The sequence below is a fragment of the Styela clava genome, chromosome 11, assembly GCF_964204865.1.
Source record: "Styela clava chromosome 11, kaStyClav1.hap1.2, whole genome shotgun sequence".
Taxonomy (NCBI): Eukaryota; Metazoa; Chordata; class Ascidiacea; order Stolidobranchia; family Styelidae; genus Styela; species Styela clava.
Genome location: NC_135260.1, coordinates 3,909,528 through 3,934,340, shown reverse-complemented (window position 1 = coordinate 3,934,340; position 24,813 = coordinate 3,909,528). Strand labels below are relative to the sequence as shown.

Genomic DNA, 24,813 nt, shown 5'->3' with positions numbered 1-24,813 from the left:
GCATTCTTGCCCCTTTTACGGCGCTCAGGAAATATGTATGCCAATTGCCAATATGGAGATAAGTAGTTTTGTTCGCCTACATCAAGTTGTGTAAAGGGACTAAAGCTTATGGGCAGGGGATATATTCACTGGGCTAACACAGACCGTACCCGAACTTGTAACAGAACTAAGATGAGGAAAATGGAATAAAATTAGGCCCCAGCCCTAACCTGGTACACATATTACAAGAGTGCCCCTCTAACGTCTTATTTTTTTATTACATTGGCTTTCCATGGCTATATTAACTTTAGGAAGGTGTTGCATATTAATTTTAGAATTAGAATTCAAAATAAATTTTCGTATTTAATATGTGAATGTTCTCAATGTTTAAGTTTCTTGCCATATTGTACATCAAATGTATGAAAATAATGAGTATTATCATAGACTGCCATAATCACAACTACGGAATCTTGGAAGTTTACACTCAAAACTCATAGCTTTTTGATGGGCCCTACTCCCTACTTCGGCTTAACAATAATTGTGACATAGACTTCAAGATTGGGGGACCCCATGAGAAATAAACTTGGGAATAAACAAATTTACTTCAACCAACTGATAAGAATGCTTCGCCATGTTGCTCGTTTAGGAATTTCAGTCAGAAATTTCGACTCTTTGGGATGTATAAAGAATATTAGTTTATATTCAAATGCATCCTATTCTTATAATTCACTTGTAGTATTGCTGCTATTACTGCATGTTATTTTTTAATATTTACTTTTATTGCAATCATCTCACTCTACTGTGTTATGTTTACGTAAACAATTTCCATGATCTATTCTTGCAATTTTTATTCACTTCATGTTGTTATTTATGCAGAATGTCCCTGGTTTTAATTTGAAATTTATTTTAATACTGGTATTCAATTTACTATGGACCATCACACATTGAGTATATATGTGCTATATTCTTTATTTTTGCATTTTTATGACAAAAGTGTTGTTTAACCATTTTCCATTTATAACTGATGGGATTCTTGCATGTGATATAAGAGTTCTGCTTACTACTACAAGTGTTCCCCATGTATATTTGGTAACAATATTTTCTTACCATGTGGTATATCACATAAATTGCCTCATAAGTATTTTATGAACTTCAATGAATTCAGTTATAATATCCATGGGCCATCCTTATGGGGCAATATATATTTCATTATTGATATTTCTATAATTATCGCACTTGTGTTAACCTTGACAAATTCCATGTTCTATTTCTTGCAAGATTTTCTTGACTTTAAGAATAAACATTATACAAATTACTTCAAAAATATTTAAAGATGACAATGTATGATAAGCCAGATGTAGGTATGTGCCTTGTATGAATGGTTATAAACAGTTGAGAGAACTTAAGTTGTTACCTGAACTAATCTGTGATGATGAGTCTGAAAACGCCTGTTTATTTTCTTTCGGTCTGAAATCCTATATAGCTTTAGCCTAATGAACACTGGAATGGCGATTGTACTCTCAATCCTTGCTAGCATTGGTCAGATTGCAATCTTGATCCACAGAGATGATTCAGGTCTTTTGAGGTAATAAATTGCACATTGACTGAAATTTTCGAAAAACTATTCAGTTTTGACCTTGAGTATATTGACAGCAGTGGTTCTCAAACGGTGGGACACGCCCCACAGGGAGGACCTAGACATTTTTGAAGTGGCGTGGAACTAAGTAAAAATAAAAATAGGTGTTAGATTTGATCATGCCCGCCTTATTTTGGATATTCACATTACTTTATGGTTTACATTTCTGTATTATGTACACCTATATTTTTTACGTGTTTTCTGAAAAAAAAATACCCCACTATCTGTAGCCTATTGCTAGCTAGTTATTTTGAGGTGGGGCGCGAGACTTGACAAATTCTAAAAAGGGAACGTAGCTTAGCGAAGAACGTAGCGGAAAGAAATCTCTGAACTAAATGAAAGCTTAAAGGCAACCAAGTATGATAACTTGTTTTGAACGTCACAAGTTTTAAATTCGCGATTGCGCCATGATTGATAAACATTGTGAAATTTTGTATCATATAGGCGTAGCCAGGCGGGCCTGAGGGGCATTTTACTTTATTCTTGAACGATTTACTGCAAACTGACTTTCCCTTGCTTGCTATAAATAATCCTTTCAATAAATGAATAGCCAAGATAGATGAAAAAGCGAGCTTGATACCACTTCGACTGTGCAGTACGTAAGTAGAGAAATTCTATAACATGCTGTTAGCTATCAGTGGCTGCTTTTACCTAGTCTTATTCGGAGAAAAAAGAAATGAACAGAAGTAAGCATCATATTACATCATTATACAAAATATTTAGGCTGGCTCGCTCTTGCATAAAGGCGATGCCTGGGTTGGGTTTTACATTCACTTGGATTTGCGGGTTGTTGTTTATCATTAAATCTTTTCAATGCCACCGTACAATTTAGATAATATTTCATTCACATTCCAATGGAATCGCGGCTCGCACTAACATAGGCTATCTATTAGTTGCAGGCACAAAAATTTGGTTATCGATCTTGCGAGATTCATGTAGCAACACAATGTAGCTGTTAGGGCATTGCAAAGTCATTTGCATAGATAATAAATTGAACTCAGGTACAGAATTCGTGCTGCAAAGAAATTGAAGTTACTCGCACATACCGAATTAAATTAAAAACTCATTTCGCTTACCGCAGGTTGCACACTCCTTCTCCAAATAATGAATTTTCGAATGAGTAAATCTGAATTAGTCCTAAAATCAGAGACTTACTTTCGTGTTTCCCCAAAATAAAACCAAGCCTGAATGCCAAAAATGATTTCAATATAAACCCTCCCTCTCAAAATAGGACCTAGTCGATAGCGTGAATTTGTAGGTGCAAAAATTCAGTTTTGCAAATTATACAATTATGTTTGACCAAACCTGGGGAATCAATGGAAGGTATAAAAAGGCTTTATTGTTGGTATCAAATTACGCTGCTAATGCCCCAACGCAACCTTTATTTCTTTCGAAAGTCGATAAGGCGGCTAATTCATATGGCGAATCCACGGCATCTCGTCCGGTTACCAGTCCATGTCGGGTATGGGTTTAGTTAGCCAGTTATTTGTTTTCGCAAACAATGTTTGAATAGACTCATAGAGTTATATAGTTCCTGTATCCTGTGGCTCTTCATTGCTCAGCTGTAACTTTGCTCAGAGTTCTGTCTCTATTATTAGTGAATGCGAATAACCTAGCTTTGGCAAATATGTTTGAAAAAAATCTTAGATTATTCAACTTAACACATCAACATATCCCAAATTCAGTGGTGGGGCAATATCAGGATGTATGTATGTATGTTTATTTGCCTCAAAAATGTAGGAATATAGTTTCAGAAATTTTTTTTTCCAAGAAAAACCCACATTACTGTATTCTAGTGAGTTTATTTGGAGTACATAAATCTTAATTCCCAATATTCACTTTCAACAAAGCCCTGCACTGTGATATCACGGTTAATTTCTTTTTTCAATGCAGCCTTTGCAAAATCTTAATCCACCCCAGTTCTAGAATATGTTCCAAATAACCCAAGTCCTTGGCACCATTTACTTACATTGAAAGTGTTAGATTAGGTACGCAAATGCTAAATTAGAAAGATTCTGGGCCTACTATAAGTATTAGCTTCTCACATTTCTGTGATGCCTTGTTCGTAGTGAACATCGTGAAAATGCATCGTATGAATGTTTGTGCTATTGGTCACTTTCTAGCCATCGATTACATATATTTATCCCAAGTTAAATGACATTCTGAACAATCCTTAAATAATTTGGCTGGAATTCTGCTCATATTTCAGTGACATATCAACCTTTGCGTATTGCATAAAGCCGTGCTGGTAAACTAGTCATAGCTCATAAGGAAATAGATTAGCTGACGTTATTCGATAATTTAATAGTGTAATAATATACATTTGTAAGATCAAGCATGGTCCGTTGGTAAAACACACTGCTGAGACACTGGCCATGTTTGGTAAACACAATTTCTAAATAAATTGATAATATGACGCCAATAGGTAATTTGATGACTGGAGTTGACGAAATACCAAACTGTTATATCTCGATGCAGCTTAGACTGGATTATCTTATTGCTCGAGTTGAGACTGTAGTGTGGTCTACAGATTTTTAGAGGGAATAAGCTCAAAGCATGTCTACGCGCTCTCGGAAATATAAGATATTGAACTTTGAGCGAAGTTGGACTAGAGCACCTGGGACTATAAATCATTATAATATAGAATCGCGCATTAGTGAATTCTGATTAAGTTCAGGGAATACATGTTAACTAGTTTAGGCCGTGAATATAAACCTTTGAGCAAATCTTTATTCATATTATAAATCCTATCCTTTGTATAATGATGTAATACAACATTCACTCGTGCCTTTTGCTCCGAACGAGACTTGATAAAAGTAGCCAATGATATCCAACAAAAACTTTAAGAATCTCTCCAGACCAGTGGTTCTTAAACTGGGCCCCCCCCCCCCCCCCTAGGGGGGCGCGAGATGCTCACAGGGGGGGGGGGGGGGCGCGAGAAGTCACAAGATGGAATCGGAAATTTACGTGTAACGGATCCCGAAACGGTCTTCGCATTCGTTAAAAATACCGGCTTTTACGTGGTATAATAAATTTTTCTGTCTCGTAATAACTACAAGAATTCAAAATGTCTCTCTATTTTAATTCATTTGTGTTCAAGGTAACTCGCGGTTCAGGCGACTCTAAAATACCACGCCAATCCGCGGACATATTAAAAAAAAATGTGATCAACTGCCCGATTATATTTAGTTTTGATATATATTTCACTCATGCGAATTCGTTGTCGTCATTAGAAAGATCTGGTATGATATCCCAGAAAGTATATTTGATTTAGTACAATTAAAATACATGTTCATCGACTCGAAATCCTCGCGGTACGGCCCCTGAGTCAGTACACGAGTCGTAAAAAGAGACGACTTTTTCAATGGATATGTAATGGTTTTTCTGTTGAATAAAAATAATCAATCCATGACGGATATACTTATTTAAAATGGTTGCTTTATTCATTTAATTGTGATAAATCAAATCTGCGATTGCGTCGATAAAATAAAAGCACCATTACTCCAAAATGCCACGGTAATTCGCAACAATAAAAATATGTGACAAAGTGCCCACTGCCCGATTACATTTTGTTTTGTATTTTTGCCACTTCTACCAATATGAGCTGTCCCTGCAACTCATACTCCGCTCTATCGCATTGCTGCCAGTCGATTAATTTTAAGATATCACCTTTACAGAGATTCCTAAGTCTGCGAGTAAATATCCCACGGAGTAAAATTTGTTTCAAGTCGGTAGTTTTAGAACAGTACTGGTGTGCCGCAGGCACAAAGAATTTATGAGATTCGCAATGTCTAAAAAGTGTTCGCGGTCCACCCCAAAACAAAACTCATGGTGTTTTCCGTTTTATTTTTAGTATTTTATAATGCCGCTTTTACAATAAAGAAATTTTTGGTTGCGGATTCACTTTTTTATTCTATCTTTAGCATCTCGTCGCTGATGATTATGTAATAAAAACGAACTCGTTTTCCTCAGAGGTGTCATGGTTCCATTCGAGAACAAAAAAGTAATCATAATCGTCGCGGCACAAGAATATGTCACGGGAAATTTCTGATTTAGGAAGAATAAACACCGAAATCAAGATTTTTATGGCTTAATAACACGCCACGCTGACGAAAACAATCGAGATTTAAACAAAATGCAATCGTAAACACCTTAGCGACTTTCTTTTTCAGCGGTCAAGAGCCGGGGAAACTTCCACATTCATAATAAGTATTAAAAAATGAACTGCTTTTATGTTTTACATAAATTCATTTGCACTTCGCCATTTTGTTTGAGACGTTAGGCGCAAGCCAAGAAGTCTGTAATTGTTGCTTATTTTTAACACACAGTAAATAATTTTTGCATTGCTCAGTAGTGATGAGGCAAATTTTTGATCGAAATTTTACGTGTCTTATGTAAACGTTTAGGCAGAAAATACATTAAAGCATAGGTTTATTGCGTGTTTAGTTTTACTTGAAAATTAGTTTGACCTCACCAGGTATTGCAAACTGAGCGGAAAAACGAGAATGTATGACCAACCAACCACTATTTGGCTTTATAAATACGACAGTGAATGGCGAAGTTGCGTTATCCCATGCATTTTATGCCTAAACAATCTGAGCAATGACGCTATGAGACCAACACTCTTCTTGCGCCATCTTAATATATAACAACATGTCCATCACAAAACCATTTTTTTGAAGCAAAAAGAGGGGGGGGGGCGCGAAGTTTGTAAAATATTTCAAAGGGGGGCGCGGCTCAAAAAGTTTCAGAACCACTGCTCTAGACTCTAGAGAAGGGGTTCTCAACCTGGGGTTCGCGAACCCCCTCAGGTTCACGAGAAGATTTCCAGGGGTACTTGGATGACAGTCGAGTTTTTGTATGTTGCTGTTTTTTAATATCTTTTATTACTACCATAGGAAAATGCGTGCCCATTGAAACTAGACGCCAATGGAAAAGTAGATTTTCCCTGATCTTGTGGTGTTGTGATTGTGATGCAACAATGTGAAATTCAAGGCTTTGCGTACAAACTGTGAAATCTCTAAAGACAGCGTGCTGCGAGCACTGGAGAAGTGATTATGCTTATTGAAACTTGGGAGAGTTTTCAAGAATTCATTAGTTAGGCAGACGACAGCCTTGGCAATAATATCAACAAGACGATTTCATTTAGTTACATATGATCAATAAATTGGTGTTGCAACAAATTGTTAGTCAATATATCAGTAGATCACAACTTTGTTTGGTGTCTGATTACCGGGGGTTCGCGTTGATTGTTTCGTGAACGTGGGGTACTTGACAGAAAAAAGGTTTAGAACCCCTGCTCTAGAGACTTTCTTCGCTGTCGAAGAAGTTATGCAAGGAATATTGGGGCGCATGGCTACGCCTATGTCATAGACATATATCAATGTTTTCGTCAAGTAAATTACGCATTCGGGAAATGAATGTCAATGATAAGGAAGGAGATCAAACTGCCATTCAACATTCACTGCCATTTTGAGCCACGGACTCGTATATTCGTTCCAAGTCAAATGCATACGCCTTTCATTATTGCCAAATACCAATTGATTTATTTTTACCCTGTGTGGGCTAATGAGGAATTTAACAGAGCATATGGCCCAATATCAAGCTGCTACTTGAAAGTTTGCCACGAAGTTGTTTTCATTCAGAAATGTTGGAATCTAAATCCACTTGTATAACATACGGTAAGTTAAGTGAAACTCCTCATATCCAATTAATTCAACTGGTTCTACCGTGTTTCCCCGAAGATAGAACAGGCTGTTATAAAAATTTTCGTTCGTAAAATAACAATAGGGCTTATTTTGGGGATGTCTTTTATTTTCATTTATCAAAAACAAATTACAAAGTAGAGAATTACGAGATTTTCAAATATACAAAATATGGGATCGAATATCCATAGTAGAATATAGATTATTCAAATATGACCATATCATAATCACCTGGAATGTCTTACAAGTCACTGGATTCATAAATTTTAAATTCAAAATTTCGCGCTATCGACTAGGTCTTATTTCAAGGGGAAAGCTCAAATTAAATTAATTTTTGGGTATAGCTTTTCATGATCATTATATCATTTTTCAAGTATATTAGCACATACTAGGTAGTGTTGCAAGACATGTACTAAACATTGGTATGACTGACAAGAAAGACAAGTTTGTCCAGTTGTTGTTGAATAGTCAGATTTGTCTTTAGTGAGAGAGACACATTGCAATGTGTGTTGTCTATAGGAAAACACTAAAATTTGAGAAAATTAGGATGTAGTGTATGAATGTTTGAAAGCATTTGAATTTCTACTACTAGTATCTTTCTACTACTATTTAATTTCTATTTATTTTTATAGTGTTACAAAAACGAAATTCTATAATGACTCAAATATCTACTTACTACACAAATAATACAGAATTTAGTTACATCAGCATCTTTATCTGTTATAAAGCCGTCGCGAAGATCTTCTAGGATTCATGAAATGGCTGATTTTAAAAAATCTGCAAAGATTACCCACTCATTGAATATACTTTCATCATTCAATGAGCTAAAGCAATCTGACTGCATTTGTAACTTCACAATCAAAGTTGGTGACAAATCTTTCAAAGTCCATCGAGACCTACTTGGCGCAGTATCAAAGTATTTCAAAGGCATGTTTTCAAGTAACATGGTTGAGGCTCGGAATGGTTTTGTTATTATGAAAGACATCTGTGCTGATGCTGTAGGGCAGTGTGTAGATTTCATGTATACTGGTGAAGCAAATCCATCCATGGAATCTGTTGAAAATACTTTGTATGCTTCCCACTTAATGCAGCTTGATGTATTATCGAGTATATGCTTTAATTTCATGGAAAATAATCTGTCAGTGCAGCATTGCCTTCTAGTGGGCAGGTTGGCAAGGCTTTATGATCGAACAGAGCTAGAAACCATTGCTGAGCGATTTATTGTGGATAATTTTGAATCTCTGATTTTGGGTGAAGATTTTTTTCACCTGAGCAAAGAAGAACTCATATTTTATCTGCAAAAGTTGGATAAAAAACATGAAGTAGTTTGGCATGCTGTGAGAAGATGGATTTCAAACAAAGGTGGAAAGATTGGATCAGAATTAATGGAGACTTTGCATTTTGGAGAGTTTCCCTATAAGTTTTTGCTCACAGATCTGCTAACAGATTCTTTGGTCAAAAGTTCTTCAGATGCGAAAAGTTTTGTCGTCAAAATATTGCTTTCGAATATCGATGGGTTGAAAGAAAATTTGTCTCTCAACACTTTATTTATTTTGAGGAAGATTAATCGGATTGAAAACAAAGTTTGCTCAGAGAATGTCAAAAATATAATCAATAAATTTATGGCTCAGAATTTTGAACAGATTGTACTGATGGATGAATTTATCGAGTTGGAAAAAGATGAAATTTTTTTCTTGTTCAAATCTCTGGAAACAAAATATTCTTCAGAGAAAATTAAATGGGAAGCTGCATTGAAATGGGCCAAACAAAGTCGTCGTCATCAGAAATTATTTCCAGACTTGTTTGAGCTGATTAAACTTCAGGATTTTTCTGGGGATTTTATTCGGCAAACGGTCAGAAATGAACCTTTAGTTGAAGAGTCACATAAGTGTAAAGATTTATTGCTTGATGTTCTCTGTGCCAGAGCTGAGGTTCAAACATATGTTCCACATATTGCTGTCTCATCAGATACTGGTATAAAGACTCTGAATCTCCAAACAAATCAATGGTCTAGTTTGCAGTCAGATTATGATGTTGGAATTCATCTTGTCAATGTTGAGGGACGATTGTATGCTTCAGACGGGTGTGAATTGTCTTTGCTACAAAATGGTCGATGGATTAAGAAGTCCAAGATTGAAAGGAAGAAAGATGACTGGGATAAGATGATTTATCTTAAGGGTAGGATTTATATTATGAACTGTGATCAGCATACAGTGCAATATGACATCGCCAAAGACAGATGGGATAAGAATTTGCCTTTATGTCGTCTTGGTCCAGGTTTTCATGTTGCTGCCTCTGATGGGTTTATATATGCGATGGGAGGTGGGTCAACATGGAGAGAAGCGAAAGTATACGATCCTGGAACAAACAAATGGTCTTCCCTGCCACAGATGATTTATGGAACAGCAGGTGGAGCAGCAGTCGTTTTTCAAAGTATGGTTTATTTACTGGGGGGTATTGATGGGGAGCACTTTCACAACCTTGTTCAATGCTATAACCCTGTTGTACGCGCATGGACAGAAATTGTAAAAATGAAGATGAATAGAAGTTATTTCGGTGCATGTGTTGTTGACAATAAAATGTATGCAGTGGGTGGGGCTGAAGTTAAAGGCCTGACTAAGGATTCTATTGAAACATTCAGTGAGCAAACTGGTGAATGGGAAATAGTCTGTGAAATGGATCGACCTAAGTTGGATTGGGTTCAATGCTGTAGCTTTGCTCGATAGATGTTCAATGAATGATAAAAGTTGATGATGAGGAAATATTCCTGCTTCATGTAAATACTGACTGTATAAACTATTGGGTCATTGCCTGGTGTTGATTTATCTTCAATGATAGATGTTCGAATATTCTAGCTGTGTCAATCACAATAATTTCTCATTTCATTCATTTTATAGTTCATGTTTTCAATTCATTAAATCCATATGCCAGACGAGAGTTGGCATATGGCCGTAGTTTGCTCAATGATTAAGCCGTCTCATTGGCTTTCTTCTCCCCTAAGATAAAAATGTAATCCCTATTTTATAGGTGAGCCGTAGAATCTGGCACTAACTCTTATTAACTTTTCTTTTCGGTCATTGGTGGTGATTGAACTTCAATAAACCTTCCCAGATAGATGTATGAATATTTTAGCTGTATCAAGCACGATAATTTTTCATTTCATCGATTCTATAGTTTATTTTTTTAACTCGTTAAATCTACATGCAGAACGAGAGACTATGATTTGCCATTTGATTAAGTCGTCTTAATACCTTTTCTCTCCCCCGGGATAAAAATGTAAACTCTAAATATTACCAACAAGCAATCTATCTAAACGTGAGCAGTAGCAGTAACATTTGTAACCCTGTCTAACACAATTTGGTAGACGTGTTGGGCATGCGTTTAATTACATCGGTTTCGAACCTCATTGCCATGGAATTGCAGAGTGAAGCCCATAAGCTTACGAGCAGCCATATTATTTTTTCTTTAACTTTCTCTTTATTTGCAATATTTTATTATATACAGTAAAAGTTAATATTTCTTAATTGAGAGAATTTGAAAATCTTTTTATGATATTTAATGACGGCTGTGACAAATTTGTGTCAAAATAAACTATTTTTGTATTTTGATCTAAAAATATAAAACTCTCTTCTTGTGAAAATGATTTATGAGGCTAAATTTACTTGGTATAAGAAGGGAATCACTATAAATCCAAGTAAGTTTTTTATATATATATGTATATATAATTCGAATGTTTCAAGTTGAAATTCTATTGGGTGAAATTGCAGTGATTTTACATAAGACTCCAACCTTGAAAAAACATTTCAAAGGTCTGGCTCTGAGATTAGGCAAATTTGAACCTCTGTTACCGACTTGAGGAATATTTCGACTCCAACTCCAGCTTAGAAAAAAAGAAATATTGACAATATAAACTAAAACCCATGTAAATACAACACGTGAGCATGTCCAACATACAAAAGTCTGGCTGCACAGACACACATTATGCCTATATATATATATACTTGTATATATATTAGAAATATTAAATATACAGATTGAAGGATTTTTCTTCATTCTTTGTTTTCTGTAATTCAGCATCTGTATTTTTTGTTCAAACATATATATGTATATTCAATATTTCAAATTTCTAATCATAAATCATTGTTCATGTCAGATTTTGTAAAAATTTTGATTGCTCGAAAAAGGCTGAATTTTATGATTTGAAAAACTGAATAATTTTTGTTTTTTTTGGCATCCTTATTTCAAGCATCTATAATTGTTGTTTGGTTATGCAATTTTAATTATATTGATGTTTCAAAGTGTGTTTACCATCTAATAAATATGCAATTATTCATTTCTCAGATATAGTTTAAACTGTAGCTATATTGCAAATAATCTCTCCCCAAAGGCAGGACTGGTCCGGTCTTGTGTATTGAAGAAAAGTTTACAATCCAGTGACCCAAACTCAGCCTTGTTCAGAACAATAGGAGGATTTAATATTCTACATCTGGAGCCATATTTATCTCAATATTTCGATGTTTGTTTCTAAATACAGGATAGAATTTCCCTATTTACCGAGAATAAGTGAAATTATAAGACAGTTTATATCATACCCGAGTAGAAGAAAAGCCAACAGACAGAATAATTGGTACTCCCGTAGTAAATGTCACTGCCATAGTTTGGGGATCCCCCAAAGCAGAAACTGCGGTTTCGATTCCTTCGCTCTGACTCAATAGCGACACCGCGTGTCCCATCACTGAATAATTAATAACATGCTAGGTATACGACATAATTCATCTAATCAATGGGTTTCTGGTCCGAGATATGATGAATACATAGGCAAAAATTGGAGCAGATTCAACCTCGCTTTCGTGAGATATCTCGTAACATACGAAATTGTCTAACAGACAAACGAACAAACAGACAAATACCCATCAATATACTTACCGATCGAGATCGATGAGTAATAAACTCTCATTGGCTATCACTCCGGATTGGGCGTGTCTAGAGCAACCGGCGCGAGTAGAACGTTATAGGGTGCTTAGTTTGATAATTTAAATAATAATACAAATATATCATTCCTACTTTACTTTTAAATTATTTTGTCCCATGTATAACAGCATCTATAATTTGTTAACTCCCTAAATTATTTTTTTGGTTAGTCATAAGGAATATCATTATCAGCAACTCCCCGGACAACAGAAGTCTTATGTCAGTGTATCCAAAATGCAAACTAGAGTGTATCGTTGCATGATTAAATTGGTCTCTCTCCCTAAGGATAACTATAAAATAGTTATTTTATATATCAATAATGTACAAACATTCCACCTGTGTTGAATAGAAGCAACTAACTAAACTCCAAGTCAAGACTCAATCATTGGGTTAATTTTCACTGACAGTTTGTTGATGATGCGATGACTCGAGTCGAACTCAAACCTTCCCGAAACCTTGAATTGCCGATCAAGTCGAGGCAATCGCTGAATTAAGTCTCAATGTCGATTGATAGAGACGAAGTCCGAGTCATTTTATTCAGATGACTCGAGTCCCTTCTAGTCTTTGATAAATGGTAACTCGAGTCGAGTCAATAACTCGATACTCCCAAACACTGTATTCCATAGATAAGGGATGCACAACCTTTAATACAGGCAAATACAAATAACAGAGTGGAACCGTGGGCCGCACCATTATTTAACATGGGCTTTCGAATAGATGCAGGCTTTGGCTTTGCATCAGGTTCAGGCTTTGCGACGGGATTGGAATTACTCGCACGTACGAGATTGAAATAAATTAAAAACTCGTTTCGCGGGCCGCATACCGTTTAAATTTGGCTCTTTCTTGTAGGCCGCAGAATTTTCCCATGTTGACCACATTTTGCCCGCAGGATTCACACCCCTGCCATAGATGAAAAATGACCAGAACGCGGAAAATTTCCGACATATGCGACTGAATTGCACTCGCTGATTTGTCAAAATTACTATCAAAAAGAATCAGACCATAACGCGTCTTTCACTCCAAACAAGGACCTGTACAAGCAGCCATCGATATCCAACGATTTAAAAAATTTAGGTGACATTTTGTATATCAAATAGATTAGATATATATATATAGATGATAATTTATTCTCAAATCCGCCATGATAAAATATCAGTCCGTAAATAGAAGGAGAATGATCATTCTCCTTAAATTACCTATTGGCGTCATATAACCAATGTATTAGAAATCGTGTTTCCCAGACATAGTCAGTGTTTCAGCAGTGTATTTTACCAACGGACCATGCTCGACCTTACAAATGTAAATTATTACACTATTAAATTATCGAATAACGTCAGCTAATCTATTTCCTTATGAGCTATGACTAGTTTATCAGCACGGCTCTATGCAATATGCAAAGGTTGATTTGTCACTAAAATATGAGCAGAATTTCAGCCACATTTTATAAGGATTGGTCTGTATGGCATTTGACTTGGGATAATTACATAAAGTCAATGGCTAGGTGACCAATAGCAAAAACATCTTATAATTCAATTTGAGGCGTTTTCCCACTTTCCGCGTTTTCCCACTTTCAATTCTGATTGGGCTCTGAATAATCTGCCACTGATGCAAGAAGATCAACTATTCTCTCTTTTTTTTATCAGATTACCTCCTTTGATACTCTTTTAGCGCGTGCACAGATATCATTTCTGAGTCATATATTTATCATACGATGCATTTTCACACTGTTCGCTACGAGCAAGGCAGTGTCATAGATATTTAAGGAGTTAATATTTATGGTAGGTCCAGAATTTTCCCATTCGACATTTGCCTTCCCAATCTAACACTTTCATCATAAGTACAGGGTGCCTCCCAGAGCTTGGGTTATTGAGAACATATTCTAGAACCGTGGTGGGCAGGCAACGTTTTTTTAAGGGCCGCTCTAAAAAAAATTTGACTGTGTCACCACAGTGCAGGGCTTTGTTGAGAGTGAATATTGGGGAATAGGATTTATATACTTCAAATAAGATCTTTAGAATACAGTAATGCGGGTTGTTTAAAAACTATTGTTTGATAGAGTAGATGGGTGAAACAAAACACAAACTTGACAGCAAATGCGTTTTTTTGTGGCGTGAAGATTGGAGGTGTATACTAAGGATCAATGTTTTTTTTATACAATAATATTTCACTTTTCACAATGATATCATGTGAACAAGGTTTCTCACATATTTTCAATATTATTGACAGTGATGAACTTTTCAAAGTCCCTTGCCAACTGCTATATCTTTCACTAGGATAAGTCTGTGCATAGCTCTTAAGTCTCAACCATCGGTGTCACTTGCAATCTTTCTTTAGACTACCATCATCTATGTACTTGTATACTGCACCCAAGCAATTTGTATGCAATTCTAGAGAATGTATTTGGTGGTAATAAAAGTATAATATCGCACATCATGGAAGCAGTGATTATAAATGACCTTTGACCCAGACAACAGACAAAAGTTATTATTAAGGATCAATAAAACAAATATTTTATTAAGAATCATTCAAACAATATTTTTTAATGAATATAACACACAGATACTTGATATGTGATAGTTCCTATATTGATCGAATACCAACATTCTATTAATTCACATTGATCTAATATAAGAGCCATTTAATCAAGCCATACATATCAGTGTACAATCGATATTTACATGTATTGAATATGATCTGCATTTAGTTTAGATGGTTCCAGTGAGTTTCATAACCAACCCAAGTCACAAAACACCAGTACGTGATGAAAATGGAGTTCAATCTCTTATTTAAATAGCAGATTGCAGAGTGGTTGCCTGGGGTATTCAGAAAGCCATCGTTGGTAGGGAGCACTGGAATGGACTTGTGTAGAGGGTACAGGCTGTGATCGTGAATTCATTGGTGAGTGGTATTGGGTGAATCGGAAGCATCTGTCCTGGTTGGTGATAATACCAGCCTTGAGTGTACGATGGAACTCCTGTCACTAGTTGAGAATGTACTCGTTCTGGTGGAACAACTACAGCTAACTACAACAAAACGCGAAATAATCAATGTTATGTGAGAGCATGTTCACGATAGTTGTCTGGAATCTTTGTTTGTTTATTATGTGCGCGAAACTGTTTCTCGCTCGTTCAAAATACTTATCTTTGAAGTAATGACAAATTCTTTCATGTAATTCTAAGCTTTGAAATACTTACCCAAATAAAATTGAATTAGTAGTAAAATAAAAAATTTACAAAAAAAATATGTTGACGTCATCGTGGATACGAACACTCGGCTCAAGCATGGATCATAGTTGGATGCCTAAAATGATTTTAGTTAGTGCGGGAATACTTCACAAAACATAAACCTAAAGGTAAAATAGCCCGAAAATAACTAATATTGCCATATTATGACCAAGGATGCGAGTGCGAATATATGAGAGATCCGGAAACAAAGAGTAGGTTATGCACATCCACTAATAAAGGAGACAGGACTCTGAGAAAAGTTACAGATGAGCACTGAAGAGAGACATGATACAGAAACTATATTGTGGTGGGGCATACCAACGTATAAAATTTGAAACAAACTATAATGCCATTATATACCTTTCATTGATTCCCCAGGTTTGGTCAAGCGTAAATTGTACCAAATCTGATGGACCTTGGCTATGTATTACTTTTAAGCCACAAAAACCATTGTTCATTCATTTTATCTAATCTTACTGAGAAATATAAGTTTTGTCATTGTGATCTGACAATGATTAAAACTTAATTAAATCCCTCTCTCAATTCAGTCATCATTAATAAATAACTTCAATATAGTAATGGATACCAGAACTGCAACAAACTCAATGACGCATAATTCAACCCAGAACAACATATAAGTCTGAAGAGGTTCAAAGTTCACCCTGCAGCCGATAACAAATGTTTATTTAGCTGATGCCAGTTCGAACATTAATTTCCTCTCTACTGTAGTACCAGTATGAGTAACCTTAATAACATCATCCTTAACTTAACAGTCATAAATCTCTTCGCTAAGATGGATTGTACCCCAGCACCCAGCTATATCAATACCTTATAAATTAAAAGTTATTTATTTTCGATATAGTATGGTTAACCTTACCATGTTCCCTAATTTTTGTTTAGCTAAGATGGATTGTGCACCCTGTTATATCAATGACTTATACCAGGACATGCACAAATTCTTATGTGTGGGCGGGGGTGTCTCAAACATATCGAAACTGTGTTCCCCCGAAAATGTGGCATGGTCCTATTTCTTTACAAAGAATAACACAAGGGCCTATTTGTAGGGTATTTAGTTTATTTCATTTATCAACAACAAAATTACAAAGTACATAATTACGAGATTTTATTTAATTATAAATTAAATGTTTAACTAAAAAACAACTGACCATATCATAATCCTCTGAAATGCCATGCAAGTCAATAGATTCATAAATTTTAATGAAGATTTCATTTAACTGAAATTTCTGGCGAATTTTTGCATCTACAAAATTTCGCGCTATCGAGTAGGTCCTATTTTGAGGGAATGGAATTTGTCTCTGATTTTAGGACTAATTCCGATTATCTTATTCAAAAATTCATTATTTAGAGCAGATGTGTGTAACCTGCGGCCCGCGAAATGAGTTTTTAATTTAATTTGGTAAATCCGATGAAGCTTACCAAAAATCAATTATAAATAAAATTTGAGCCGATTTCGAATATTTGATCTCTTTTCTACTAACAGTCAGTCTGCAAAAACATCATTCTTAAATTTACAGACTCACATCGGTGGGGTGTTAGTGAAGTTATTACTGCAAAAAGGAAATGGCAATTGTTTTATATCAATTGACACTTATCCGAGTCTTTCTCTTAGAACATGGCCCTATAGAAGCATCGACTGAAATCTAATGACATTTCAGAATAATTTTTTATTGACAAACCGCAATCTTTCCGGTTCGAGACTACTCCATTTATCACACACTAAATGAGGTGGTGGACTTGTGATTTGGACCAATGATTAACAACCTGTAACAAGGTCATCGTGCCCACAAATTAATCTGTCTGTTAGCTTGCTTTTCACTGGGATGTGTTATAAGCTTATTACTTCAATTATTCTGGATAAATAGAGATCGCTGTGTAGGGAGCACTGGGATTGACTTGTGTAGACGTCGCAGATAATGGCGAGAATACATTGGCGAATCAGCTATTCCGACTACTGGTTGGTTTGGAAGCGTTTGTCCGAAGGAATGAATTATCGTGGATTGTGAAGCCATCTGGCTCGATGGGTGATAGTGTGGTCTTACTACTTGAATAGAGGGGTATGGTGGCCTCCTGTCATTGGTACTTGCCTTGGTGCATCGGGCATTCCTGGGTAATTCAGCATTGACAGGTACCATCATATATGGACCATTTGTAAGTCAAAATATGCAATCTGCAAACTTCAATATGTCAAGTTTATACAAAAGTTATTTGTGTACTGTCTTTGGCTTCACATGGGTTAAGGAAGCTCATGACTGTGAGCATATACCTAACTGATGAGCGGGTTGAAATCTGTATTATAGATTGCCAATGTGTCTGTTCATATTCAATCCTCACATATACAAAATCGGGTTCCGAGCCATTATTTTGACCAAACTTGAGTTTGGGTCACTGGATTGTCAACTCTTCTTCAATACACAAGACTTCAACTAGTCCTGTCTTTGAAACAGATTACTGGCAACCTACCCACAGTTGAATCTATATCACTAAAGTTAATAATTGCTTACATATTAGATAGCTATCTACATTTGAATTAGTAGCATATAAAGTATAGAGCACACTAAGTAAATAAATTTGCTGCTCAATGAATAAAAAAGTCCTCTCTGCAGTGGAGTATTGAAGTTGAAAAATTTAAAAATATTTTTCCACTGAAATTGTCAACATTATCAATCTTATGATTTGAGAATTCAAATATCTATTACATCAAACACATATGGAGTGCAATATTACATATAAAGCAAGTGCATATGAACAACATGAAGCAAAGTAATTCAATAAATGCCGATATAAGTGTGAGATAAAATGAACACCAAGCAGTGAAACGTAACCATTCAAAAATTCAAACTCGATGAGGAGGAAATAAAAAACAGAGGGAGAGTTCAGGATGAATTTGTTACAGTTACAACAATGCCAATGACTTAATGAGATGATATTTATCTAGAACTGCATTTATTCGGTTAATTACAGGGGTCGGCAACCTTTTGTCGCTCGCGGGCCAAAATAATGGTTGCAAGTAATTGGCTCAAATTTTTTTTGCCAAGTTAGATCGAAACAGCTAGCGGGTCCGATCAAACGCTGGAATACGCGTGTTTTTAGTAGCCTTGAGGGTCTAAAAAGCATTTTAAGCTACGGTGCTATCTACGATACAGAAAAATTATTTTTAATTTTTTTACATTTAAAAAGGGGGGGGGGGGGTCGACCCGCAAAACCACCCCCTGGCTACGTCACTGTGCCGACCCCTGGATTAATACATTCTATTATAGTGCTTACTGAATCGTGGAAAAATGAGAAAAAGACTAGAGCACATCTATTTACTAAGGAAAGGTAACGAATAAAGTTTGGCTAATTGATAGCAAATGAGCCAAATCACAACATGTCTGATATTGAAGTTTCTTGGTAATTATAAATAGGAGTCAACTAAATCACATTATTATGTACAATTTTGTATCTGAAATTGATATTGAATTGAAGGAAAATATTGAATCGTAAGATTCATTGCCATATAGTCAGTATATACAAGATAACAAGAAACAAGTGTATTTCCTCGTTATCCACTTTTATCATTGATTACTTATTTATCGAGCAAAGCTACAGCAATAGACCCATGGAACCTGAAGCCGATCCATTTCACAGACTATTTCCCATTTACCAGTTTTCTCATTGAATGTTTCAATAGAATCCGTCAGGTCTCGATAACTATCCCCACCGACTGCATACATTTTATTATCAACAACACATGCACTGAAATATTGTCTATACATCGCCATTACTTCAATTTCTGTCCATGAGCGAACAGTAGGGTTATAACATTGAACATAACAGTGAGGATACCCCATATCATCTCCTCCCAATACATAAACCATACTTTGAAACACGACTGCTGCACTATCATATGCTTGATGAGACATCTGTGGCAGTGGAGACCATTTCTTAATTCCACGATTGTATACTTTTGCTTCTGTCGCAGTTGAATAACCTCCCATCGCATATATAAACTCATCAGAGGCAGCAGCACAAAAACCATGATCAAGATCACATGAAGGCAAATTATTATCCCATCTGTCTTTGGCAATGTCATATCGCATTGTATTCTGGTCACGGGTGATAATATAAATCCCACCCTTAAGATAAACCATCTCATACCTCTCATCACTCTTCCTTTCAACCTTGGCCTTCTTAGTCCATTGCCCATCTTGTAGCAAAGACAATTTATTTCCATCTGAAGCAAACAATTGTCCCTCACCATTGACAAGGTGAAAGCCAACATCATAATCTGACTGCAAACTAGACCATTGATTTGTTTGGAGATTCAGAGCCTTTATACCAGTCTTTGTTGTGACAGCAATATGTGGAACAAGTTTTCCCCCCTGAGCTTTGGCATGGAGAATATCAAGCAATAAATCTTTACACTTATGCGACTCTTTAACTAAAGGTTCATTTCTGACTGTTTGTCGAATAAACTCATAAGAAAAATCCTGAAGTTTTATCAACCCGAACAAGTCTGAAAAATTTTTTTGATGACGGCGACTTTGTTTGGCCCATTTCAGCGCAGCTTCCCATTTAATTTTCTCTGAAGAATATTTTGTTTCCTGAGATTTGAACAAGAAAAAAATTTCAATTTTTTTCAACTCGATAAATTCATCCAACGGTACAATCTGTTCAAAATTCTGAGCCATGAACTCATTGATTATATTTCTGACATTCTCTGAGCAAACTTTGTTTTTGATCCGATTAATCTTCCTCAAAACAAATAAAGTGTTGAGGGATAAATTCACTTTCAACCCATCGATATTTGAAAGCAATTTTTTGATAACAAAACTTTGTGCATCTGGAGAACTTTGTACCAAAGAATCATTTAGCAGATCAGTGAGCAAAAACTTATAGGGAAACTCCCCGAAATGCAAAGTCTCCAATAATTCTGATCCAATTTTTTCACCTTTGTTCGAAATCCATCTTCTCACAGCATGCCAAACTACCTCATGCTTTTTATCCAACTTTTGCAGATAAAATACGAGTTCTTCTTTGCTCAGATGTAGGAAATCTTCGCCCAAAATCAGAGACTCAAAATTATCCAAAATGAATTGCTCAGCAATGGTTTGTACCTCTGTGTGATCATAGAGTCTTGCCAACCTGACCACTAAAAGGCAATGCTGCACTGACAAATTATTTTCCATGAAATTGAAGCATATACTCGATAATACATCAAGCTGCATTAAGTGGGAAGCATACAAGATATTTTCAACAGATTCCATGGATGGATTTGCTTCACCGGTGTACATGAAATCTACACACTGCCCTACAGCATCAGCACAGATGTCTTTCATAATAACAAAACCATTCCGAGCCTCAACCATGTTACTTGAAAACATGCCTTTGAAGTACTTTGATACTGCGCCAAGCAGATCTCGATGGACTTTGAAAGATTTGTCACCAACTTGGATTGTGAAGTTACAAATGCAGTCAGATTGTTTTAGTTCATTGAATGATGTAAGTACATTCAATGAGTGGGTAATCTTTGCAGATTTTTTGAATTCATCCATATTCTGTATCTTGGAAGTGATTCACAAATGACAAGGCTTTAATAGTAATATAGATGACAGCAAGATGATTACCTAACTAGATTCTGTGGTATTTGTATATTAGGTAAATATTTGTAGTATTGGAGAATTTCAAATTTGCAATACAATATAAAGAGAGGAGAGATAGAAACAAGATTCAAGGTTACAAAAAGGTCAAATCCTAATTTGTTATATAGATGTCCTGGTGCAGTGATTTTCAAACATCCAATCGCCATGAGATTGCGATTTTAGGATTAATATGAAAATCCTATCATGTACACTGCAACCTACTTTCTCAAGTAGGTTGTTATTTCGTATAGATAACAGACATTTCAATGCGTCTCTTTCATTAGAGACAAAGCTGACTATTCAGTAAGGGGCAAACTTGGTTTCCTGTTAGTAAGTTCAGTAGTGCATCATGCACTCAGTAGTAGAATAGACTCATTTCAGAGCAAGGTGACCGTTGGCATTGGTGGCTGAAACGCTAAGAGCTACCAAAACTATTTAGAATTTTGAAATTCCATTCAGTAGGAGACTCATCTCTGTACAGCGTTACGAAAACCACTAAAATACCAAGAGCAACTGATTCTATTCAGAATTCAAAGCGATTGATGGTGAATTACGCGTCCTCACTCAGAAGTGTAAAAGTCTCATCTCAGAGCACAGTTACGAACAATCATCTAAACTTCAAAACCTACTGGGGGGATTTAAAATGTTGGTGGTGCAATATACGTATTTACACAATAGTGAAGGAAACTCACCTTAAGTTAAGTCACAGGCGACCACTGAAATGCAGGGAGCTACTTGGAGACTATTTGAAAGTATGGTGGTGCATTATGTGCACTCAATCAGAAGTGAAGAACACTCATCTCTGAAAAATGTAATGGGTGCCATCAGACTATTTGTGCAGTTGAATTTCAAGTCTTGCACACTTGCAACATTATTCTTTCAAACCATGGCTCCCGACTCATATTTTCTAACGTCTAGCTAGAATGCTTGTTCCACGTTTCATATGTACTGCTTGCTACTGTTTATAAAGCATTTTATAATTCGATTCGAACCGTTTTCCTATCATCAATTCTGACTAGATTCTGAATAATCTGTCACTGGTGCATGAGGAACCCATATTCTCTTTTTTTAACATAAGATTACCCCCCTTAATACTCTTTTAGGACTGGCATAGATATCATTTCTGAGTCATATCTTTATCATACAATGCATTTTCGCACTGCTCATTACGACCAAAGAAGGCACTGTAACAGAAATGTAAGGTGCTAATATTTATGGTAGGCCCCGAATATTTCCAATTCGGCAATAGTCTACCTTTAACACTTTCATCGTAAGTACAGGGTGCCAAGGAATTGGATTATTTGGAATATATTCTAGAACTGGAGTGGACAAAGGTTTTTTCAAGGGCCGCACCAAAAAACGTCCGCACTAAGAAACATTGACTGTGTACCACTGTGCAGAGCTTTGTTGAAAGTGAATTCCAGGGATTACGGTTTATATACTTCATAAGCTCACTAGAATACAGTATTGCGATTTGTTCTAAGAAACATTAGTAAATTGGATTTTCTGTAAATATACTCTTACATTTTTAAGGGCAAGGGCATGGTTTTTCATCTGAATAAGCTGTTTTATCGACTTCCCTGAACCTCGGGATATATATTCTATCCCAAATAAACAGAAAGAAAAAAAAGGTTATGGTGGGGCATAAACAGCATATATAATTCGACACTAACAATAATGCCATCCTATACATTTCATTGATTCCCCAGGTTTGATCAAACATAAATTGTACGAAGTATGATGGACCTTAACTATGTATTACTCTTAGGCCATTATTCATTTATTTTATTCAATGCAATAAAATAATCCAATCTAAGCTGCATAGAAATATAACTGTTTGTTATTTCGTCAACTCCGGTCATTAAATTACCTATTGGCGTCATATAACCAATGTATTAGAAATCGTGTTTCCCAGACATAGTCAGTGTTTCAGCAGTGTATTTTACCAACGGACCATGCTCGACCTTACAAATGTAAATTATTACACTATTAAATTATCGAATAACGTCAGCTAATCTATTTCCTTATGAGCTATGACTAGTTTATCAGCACGGCTCTATGCAATATGCAAAGGTTGATTTGTCACTAAAATATGAGCAGAATTTCAGCCACATTTTATAAGGATTGGTCTGTATGGCATTTGACTTGGGATAATTACATAAAGTCAATGGCTAGGTGACCAATAGCAAAAACATCTTATAATTCAATTTGAGGCGTTTTCCCACTTTCCGCGTTTTCCCACTTTCAATTCTGATTGGGCTCTGAATAATCTGCCACTGATGCAAGAAGATCAACTATTCTCTCTTTTTTTTATCAGATTACCTCCTTTGATACTCTTTTAGCGCGTGCACAGATATCATTTCTGAGTCATATATTTATCATACGATGCATTTTCACACTGTTCGCTACGAGCAAGGCAGTGTCATAGATATTTAAGGAGTTAATATTTATGGTAGGTCCAGAATTTTCCCATTCGACATTTGCCTTCCCAATCTAACACTTTCATCATAAGTACAGGGTGCCTCCCAGAGCTTGGGTTATTGAGAACATATTCTAGAACCGTGGTGGGCAGGCAACGTTTTTTTAAGGGCCGCTCTAAAAAAAATTTGACTGTGTCACCACAGTGCAGGGCTTTGTTGAGAGTGAATATTGGGGAATAGGATTTATATACTTCAAATAAGATCTTTAGAATACAGTAATGCGGGTTGTTTAAAAACTATTGTTTGATAGAGTAGATGGGTGAAACAAAACACAAACTTGACAGCAAATGCGTTTTTTTGTGGCGTGAAGATTGGAGGTGTATACTAAGGATCAATGTTTTTTTTATACAATAATATTTCACTTTTCACAATGATATCATGTGAACAAGGTTTCTCACATATTTTCAATATTATTGACAGTGATGAACTTTTCAAAGTCCCTTGCCAACTGCTATATCTTTCACTAGGATAAGTCTGTGCATAGCTCTTAAGTCTCAACCATCGGTGTCACTTGCAATCTTTCTTTAGACTACCATCATCTATGTACTTGTATACTGCACCCAAGCAATTTGTATGCAATTCTAGAGAATGTATTTGGTGGTAATAAAAGTATAATATCGCACATCATGGAAGCAGTGATTATAAATGACCTTTGACCCAGACAACAGACAAAAGTTATTATTAAGGATCAATAAAACAAATATTTTATTAAGAATCATTCAAACAATATTTTTTAATGAATATAACACACAGATACTTGATATGTGATAGTTCCTATATTGATCGAATACCAACATTCTATTAATTCACATTGATCTAATATAAGAGCCATTTAATCAAGCCATACATATCAGTGTACAATCGATATTTACATGTATTGAATATGATCTGCATTTAGTTTAGATGGTTCCAGTGAGTTTCATAACCAACCCAAGTCACAAAACACCAGTACGTGATGGAAATGGAGTTCAATCTCTTATTTAAATAGCAGATTGCAGAGTGGTTGCCTGGGGTATTCAGAAAGCCATCGTTGGTAGGGAGCACTGGAATGGACTTGTGTAGAGGGTACAGGCTGTGATCGTGAATTCATTGGTGAGTGGTATTGGGTGAATCGGAAGCATCTGTCCTGGTTGGTGATAATACCAGCCTTGAGTGTACGATGGAACTCCTGTCACT

General features: G+C 35.9%; 2 protein-coding genes across 2 annotated transcripts; one reads left to right on the top strand and one right to left on the bottom strand.

Moving 5' to 3' along the window:
• Nucleotides 1–7,963: 7,963 nt before the first annotated feature.
• Nucleotides 7,964–11,520, top strand: LOC120333188 (kelch-like protein 40). The gene has a single exon (XM_078118230.1). The coding sequence runs from the start codon at nucleotides 8,079–8,081 to the stop codon at nucleotides 10,044–10,046; it is 1,968 nt and encodes a 655-aa protein (XP_077974356.1). The 5' UTR covers nucleotides 7,964–8,078; the 3' UTR covers nucleotides 10,047–11,520.
• A 7,585-nt stretch (nucleotides 11,521–19,105) lies between these two features.
• On the bottom strand, nucleotides 19,106–21,070 carry LOC144429786 (kelch-like protein 26). Its single transcript, XM_078117993.1, has 2 exons — nucleotides 20,306–21,070; nucleotides 19,106–20,119 (listed from the first exon to the last, which is right to left on the bottom strand). Exons 1-2 carry the CDS (start codon nucleotides 21,068–21,070, stop codon nucleotides 19,106–19,108), a joined length of 1,779 nt encoding a protein of 592 aa, XP_077974119.1.
• Between the last annotated feature and the right edge of the window lie 3,743 nt (nucleotides 21,071–24,813).

Bases quoted from the DNA above. Each gene is read 5' to 3' on its own strand.
- LOC120333188 (XM_078118230.1), top strand. From the start codon at position 8,079: ATGGCTGATTTTAAAAAATCTGCAAAGATTACCCACTCATTGAATATA.
- LOC144429786 (XM_078117993.1), bottom strand. From the start codon at position 21,070: ATGGATGAATTCAAAAAATCTGCAAAGATTACCCACTCATTGAATGTA. The intron at 20,120-20,305 runs GTGAATTTATCC...TTCAAATCTCAG, and splicing joins CAAATATCGATGGGTTGAAA to GAAACAAAATATTCTTCAGA.